General features: G+C 38.0%; 1 protein-coding gene across 1 annotated transcript; it reads left to right on the top strand.

Annotated features, from left to right (window-relative positions):
- Positions 1-1292: 1292 nt before the first annotated feature.
- Positions 1293-6270, top strand: abrab (actin binding Rho activating protein b). Its single transcript, XM_051873137.1, has 2 exons — positions 1293-3040; positions 4305-6270. Exons 1-2 carry the CDS (start codon positions 2436-2438, stop codon positions 4786-4788), a joined length of 1089 nt encoding a protein of 362 aa, XP_051729097.1. The 5' UTR covers positions 1293-2435; the 3' UTR covers positions 4789-6270.
- The last annotated feature ends 1154 nt before the right edge of the window (positions 6271-7424 follow it).

Raw genomic sequence — 7424 nt, 5'->3', positions numbered from 1 at the left:
TGGTGCCATGTGTTCCCCAGGTAAGCGACGCACACGCACCCGGCCATCCACGTGATGCAAAAGAAAACGTGATTCATCAGACCAGGCCACCATCTTCCATTGCTCCATGGTCCAGTTCTGATGCTCACATGTCCACTGTTGGTGCTTTCGGCGGTGGACAGGGGTCAGCATGGGCACCCTGACTGGTCTGCAGCTATGCAGCCCCATACGCAACAAACTGTGATGCACTGTGTATTCTGACACCTTTCTATCAGAACCAGCATTAACTTCTTGAGCAATTTGAGCTACAGTAGCTCGTCTGTTGGATCGGACTACACGGGCCAGCCTTCGCTCCCCACGTGCATCAATAAGCCTTGGCCGCCCATGACCCTGTCACCAGTTCACCACTGTTCCTTCCTTGGACCGCTTTTGATAGATACTGACCACTGCAGACCGGAAACACCCCACAAGAGCTGCAGTTTTGGAGATGCTCTGACCAGGTCGTCTAGCCATCACAATTTGGCCCTTGTCAAACTTGCTCAAATCCTTACGCTTGCCCATTTTTCCTGCATCTAACACATAAACTTTGAGGACAAAATGTTCACTTGCTGCCTAGTATATCCCGCCCCACCCAACAGGTGCTGTGATGAAGAGATAATCAGGTCAGGTTGTCCCCCTCAGTAGTAATCACGTTCCGGTTCCCCCAAGCCCACAGGACCCCACACAATTGCATGCTTTGCGTGGTGGGTAAACACTACTGACTATGCAAAATAAATGCATAGGAAAAACAAAAAGCTCACAGCAAAAAGCATACATTGACTACAACATAATCAGTTATTAATATTTCATTTGTTTTTGCATGCGTTCATAATTTCTTTGTATTACACCCTGGACAAAAATTATGTTGCACAATTTGGCATTATTTGAATAAAGGATGAAAATGTCAATTGTCCTAGACTGGACATTCCTTTTGGCCACTACTGTATATAAAATACAAAAATTATATATAGTAAATATATACTTTAATAAGTATAAATATAAAAGTTTAGTTGGTTTAATTTTGAAAAAACTTAAGTTAGTGGCCAAAGTAGAGCTCTTCTCAATCTCATATTGTTATGAGGACCTCTGCTGGCAACTGCGTGCACACACACTTCTTTATTTTGAGGATGCACTGTTTTTATTCTCTCTGTTTAGGTGATCTGCAGGTATGCTATTCAATTGGTAAAGCTGATATTTATCCAAGGTTGTGTGTAATAATTTTTAACATTATCAAATTTCTTCTACATTTCATTTGCTAATGTTTTGATCACACATTTATTTTTAATGTCGGCTCTGTTGGCTGTTTGTCAGATGCACTTTCTTGATAGTGGCTTGTTATGACTCCTGAATTAATTCTGTGCGTTGTACTTTCTCTCTCTCTCAGGTCTAGAATCTAGATTTCCTGAAGTGTCTAGAGTTTGCTGAAGTTGACTAGAATTCCTCTGCAGTCACAGTGACCGTCCCCTAATGCTTACACAGATCTACACCATGTGACTGACAGCCACCAGCTGCCTTCCCTTTGCTTCATGCAGATACTATTAATAATGCCTCTCAATTCTATCTCAAACAAACAGATAAACATAGATGGCATACTTAAACACCTTTACACTGAATTTAAATATACACAAGCACAATTCTCTGCACTTCAACAAAAAATGTGTGGTATGAATAGAAGTGTTTAAAGTGCATTATAATTTTTGTCAAATCCTTCATGCATGCTGCCAGGTGCAATGCAAGACTATCCTCTGTGTACGCAAGCAGAAACTCTTGAGTCTCCTTCAGGTGTCACTTATTTTCCTCTCCAAAGACATGTCTACTTCTGTCTTGGATTGAGTGACGCCTTGACATTTGATCTATGCTTCAGAACTTACTTCCTTCACCTTGGGAATTTAGTTGGAATGAGAGACCCTATGTTGTTAAGTATCTACTCAATCCCATTGTATACATTATTCACTGTATATTGTAATTGACTGTTGGGGAAACATATACACAGGATCCACACATTTCACATTGGCAGTTGATCACTTAGCTAAGGCGATATAGTTGTCTAGATAAGCACCAAGACAAAATCAATTTAATCCAAGTATCCAGATAAGGAGCTGTCTGCACATTTGCGCAGCCTAGGAAAAAGCTTAACACACTCTGACATCTCTGCCCTGTTTACCCCCAGCGATGGTCAATGTCTTTGATGCAACGTGATTCCCCACCAATCCCAGAGGTCAGTAAGTATCAAGGAAAGATGATCAGCAGGGATGCCTGGCATACTTTCCACCGCCATGTAGGGTTGGTTCACTCATTTCAAAACCACTTGTGCTAGAGCTTATAGTCTAGAATTTACTACAGGTTGGGAATCACAACAAGGTGTTATATAAACGACAAAGGATTTGAATGAGGGAAGGAATCCCTGGAGGTAAACGATGTCAGAAAGGAAGCCCTCAGCAAACAAGAACATTAAAAAGCTGCGTGCCATAAGCAGGGTGTGCAGCTTAACACGGAGCTGGCAGCAGTGGGTGAGCGAAAATGAGGAGAAGCAGTCTAGCGAACCCAGCGGATGGGCTCCATCTTACCCAGAAGACCCCAAAGATGCAAGAAAATATTCGGTGAAGATCAGACCTGCTCAGAAGTCTCTTCCTAACCAGGTCCCTACAAATAAAAACAAGGATGATGTGGAGTCACGCATCAAAACTGGACAAGTGCTGAAAACAGTGACGAGGGATGTCCAGGAGAAAAGTGTGGGCATTGACTTTCTGACCAAACGCATCTGTAAGGACCCGGCCACAGATGAAGTGGACAAGATGCTGAGCAAGAAAGGTTCGCCCACGCGCCGCAGGAAGTGCTCCAACATGGTTTCGGAGCTGACCCGGAGCTGGAAGGAAATGGAAACGGAGAAAAAGCAGGCTCAGGAGAGCGGTGAGGATAATGAGGAGAGAGGCCTGCAGCTGGGAACCAACCAGGAGGACATAGAGAATAACAGGACGAATGAAAATACTGCGGTCACCATCAAAAGATCTTCTGTTCTCGGGTAAGTTCTGGTCTTCTAATACAGATGAGATCAGAAGTGGAATGTTTTTTTTGTTTTGTTTTTTTGTTTTTTAGAACAAAAAGGGAATAGGGTAGTTAACAAAAAGTTAATTTGTCATGGTTATATTTAGATGTTGTAAATCAATTTAATTATAGCATGCTGTGTTATTTTAGTGAATCACTTTAATTAGCATCCTTGTGTTTGATAGAAATCCCATATGTGTGCAATCTGTACCATGTACCATTCTATTTATTCACCGTTAGGTTATTATATTTAATATTTAGTAATATAAGGAATAGGCCTATCACAGCCATACTGATTATTCAGACCAACTGTTATTCAAAACTTTAATACACAATAAGTTAATATTAAGCAAATTACATTTTAGACAAAATAGAGCCAGTCAGTTGCTTCTCTATTTCACTCCACCAAAGAAAATCATTCCAAACTAATCTACAGCAGAATTAATCCTACTGTGTGGCATTTCAGAATGAATCTGTGTTTTTGAACGAATTGGTTGAATGATTTATTTAGTGAGTCAATCATAAATTTGTTTTTGAAAGAATGTTTAATTAAGTATTCAATAACTCATAAAGACAGCCACTTGTTTTGTTCCTGTATGAATCTGTGTTTTTGAAAGAATTGGTTGAGTAAAAGATTCAGTGACTCACTCACTTTAGTTTCTGAATGAATCTGTGTTTTTGAAGAGTTGGTTGAGTGAAAGATTCAGTGACTCACTTATTGTTTCATTCCTGAATGAATCTGTGTTTTTGAAAGAGTTGGTTGAGTGAAAGATTCAGTGACTCACTCACTTTAGTTTCTGAATGAATCTGTGTTTTTGAAAGAGTTGGTTGAGTGAAAGATTCAGTGACTCACTCATTATTTCGTTTCCTGAATGAATCTGTGTTTTTGAAAGAGTTGGTTGAGTGAAAGATTCAGTGACTCACTCATTATTTAGTTTCTGAATGAATCTGTGTTTTTGAAAGATTTGTTTGAGTGAAAGATTTAGTGACTCACTCATTGTTTCATTCTTGAATGAATCTGTTTTTTTGAAAGAATTGGTTGAGTAAAAGATTCAGTGACTCACTCATTGATTTGTTCCTGAATGAATCTGTGTTTTTGAAAGAATTGGTTGAGTGAAAGATTCAGTGACTCAGTCACTTCTTAAAAGGTTCACTAATACGGTCACTTTTAAACAAATGTGTCCAAATAAAAACCGCTATAGTAGCCTATAACAAATAAATATTCTACAATCTTCTTATAGGGGCAAAAAGGACATTGAAGAAGCCAACAAAATAAATGCCTTGTCAAAAAAATACAGCGCTGTGGGAAGCTTAAAAAGCCGCTGGCAAAACTGGGCATCGGAGCATACCATCAATCAGAAGCTCAACCCCTTCAGCGAGGAGTTTGATTATGAGTATTCCATGTCAACACGGCTGCGGAGGGGTGAGGAGGGCTACGGGAGGCCCAAAGAGGGCAGTAAGACAGCAGAGCGGGCCAAACGTGCAGAGGCACACATCCACCGCGAGATAGATGACATGTGCTTCATCATAAGGACCATGGCGGACCCGGATGCAGATGGCTGCACCAGAGTGACCTTTGGCGATCTGTTTGACAGATACGTGCGGATCTCTGATAAAGTCGTGGGCATACTAATGAGGGCCAGGAAGCATGGGAAGGTGGCGTTTGAGGGGGAGATGCTGTGGCAGGGCCGGGATGATGCCGTCATTATTACTCTGTTAGTATGACATGAGACTGACACAATGTGTTGATGTCATTCACTGTAAAATCAAATAGTTAACCTTACTGAAATTGCATGCAAACTGATTGCCTTTAAAAAAACACTTGGTTTCAACAATCAATTAATTTTAAGTTAAATATAGTGGGTGTATTTAATATATCTTCCACACAATTTAAGTTGAGCTAATTAATGCAACTTGGAATTTCTCAGTTTTATGTACTTGAATAACAATCTGATTTGCTTGTTAAAACCATGCAAACTGATTGCCTTAAAAAGACCAAGTAAGTGTTAATCCAATAAATTAAGTGCTTCAATCATCCAGCTAGCAATACATGTGTAAAATGTTAATGTTTACACCCATCCTCAATCTAACCACAGCCTCTACTCTCCAGAAACCCTTTTAAAACCAAACATTAAACACTAACGGTTTAATCTTGTGCAAAAACAAATAAAATAACACTTAATTTAAACATTTACACCTAGAGTCTGAAGCAAAGCATGCTGGGAACTAAAAAATATGCTGTAAGTCAAGTCAGTTTTGCCTCTTATTATCAGTTATTGAGTTCACATAACTTTTTACTGCAATTAACATAATATACAAAAAGTATATTAATATAAAAGTGCCCAACCAAAGGAAACACTGATCACCATAATGGTGATATAATTTCACAATATAAATTCATGCAGTCAACCTCTGTGGTGTTCTTTTGACGTTCAAGTTGACTTGAAAATAAATTAAAGAAAAAGATAACTGCAGAATGATTGTCCCGCCTCAAAATGATACTCATACAAATCAATTTATCTTAACTAGGGTTTACTGAGTAACAAAGGCACAGTACACAAATAATACAGATTACTATATTTTTACAATTAAATCAACAAATTGTTGTACATTAAGTAAAGTTAAATAAAAAAGTGTTCACTTTGACAGTGTTCACTCTGAACTGAATGTGAAAGATTTTGCTGCTATTGATAAAATATTGAAAGGTAAATCAATTATGTTCTACATGTTCTATGCGTTTACAGGTACTGTATACAGTTTATAAGTTCGCAGTGTTTTGGTAATGCTTTACAATAAGGTTGTTAATGCATTAACTAACATGAACTAATAATGAGCAATATATTCTTACAGCATTTTAGTTTGTTAATGTTAGTTCACAGTGACTAACCCCCTTGTTTTTCGTTGTCATATTTGTTACATTTGTGTGTATGCATGTAAAAAGATGTTTTATTGACTCATACTTTGTAAATAAGAAGCTGCTAAAAGTAATGAGGTGTTTGGTTTGTTTGTTTCTAAGGATATAGAGTAGATCTGGTAGTGTATTATTTGGGAGACTGTCATACTGTAAATTATCCAGAAGAGGGAGCAGTGCACTAACGCTACAGTCCCCCCTTACCATGTATTTGCAGTTCTTATGAAACTGGATGTGATCTCTGCATTTAGTACATGTTGTACTTTTAATAAAATACAAGTATTTGAGCAAAACAATATGGGCTTTGTTTTGATTTGTAGAAAATTGAAAACAAACCTATGTCCTTCACTCATGTTGTTTTTTGAATGGAGTGTTAGTACACGTGTTTGGCTGTCAACTTTCAAAATATGTAAGACATTCTACAACAACAACTGCTATGGCCATATAGTGGTTTCTTGTCATGTGGTTGTGTAAAGTGCAGAACAATACAGAACAAACTGATACGTAATGCCAGACATTCCATCATTTGGTTTAGTCATTTTGTCTGGAAACCAGAAAGACAGGAGCTGACTGTAATCCTCAAGAATGCGGATTAAAAATCATTAACAGGAAGTGCTGTATCATGAGATAAAAATGTGGACCGAAATCTTATACCTGCTCCACCTGAAGGTTTGAATTTAGGTGAATAGCATAATAGTAGTCTACTTTTCATGTATGTTTTATAACTCATACTCAACTCCATATATTCACTCACTGTAAAAAAATATTTTCATGATTTGTTATCACGACATTTTTTTCTTTTGTCAAATCAGCTTAGATCATTAATATGCTTCAGATAACAATATTTCGAGTTTCTGTTGATTAAATCAATCGCCTTCATTGTATCAACTCAAATTTTTAATTTAAGTGAACTCAAAATTAAGGCAACCAGGTAAATTACTTTTTTTTTTTAAGTTAAACCAACTATTCTTTTTTACAATGCTGTAAAAGATATTTGCTGTTTGTTAAATTATAATAGTTTAAAGTAACACAACTGCTATAGGGACATAGGGACGTAGTGATGATGAAATAAATGAGATGGAGGAAAAATGATATGCGCATTCTCTCGCAAATGTTTTGCGTTCCCCCGAGAAACTTTGCATTTGCTCGCAAAGGTCAGAATTTCATTGATTTCAGTACTGTATATTGATTCTGTTGTATAACTATACAATTTCAGATACAGCTACAGAACCAAAATAGAGATTTCCCACATCGCTGGTCTCATGATGTCCACCGAGGGGCTCCATCTGTAATGACATACAGTAGATCTGGAAGCATATTCTCTCCATTCATTGGAGCAAGAGTCGTGAGGGCTGTTGAGCTGCCAAAGGCGACCTCTGATTGTCACAAATTACAGCTGAAGATGAAATTACTGGTGTTTTACTTTCCTGAGACTTGGATAATGACCTTG

Source organism: Ctenopharyngodon idella, chromosome 19 (assembly GCF_019924925.1).
Source record: "Ctenopharyngodon idella isolate HZGC_01 chromosome 19, HZGC01, whole genome shotgun sequence".
Classification (NCBI taxonomy): domain Eukaryota; kingdom Metazoa; phylum Chordata; class Actinopteri; order Cypriniformes; family Xenocyprididae; genus Ctenopharyngodon; species Ctenopharyngodon idella.
This window is presented reverse-complemented; position numbering and strand designations above follow the sequence as displayed.

Coding starts and splice junctions, on each gene's coding strand:
- abrab (XM_051873137.1), top strand. CDS start 2,436: ATGTCAGAAAGGAAGCCCTCAGCAAACAAGAACATTAAAAAGCTGCGT. Junction 3,041..4,304: donor AAAAGATCTTCTGTTCTCGG/GTAAGTTCTGGT, acceptor ATCTTCTTATAG/GGGCAAAAAGGACATTGAAG.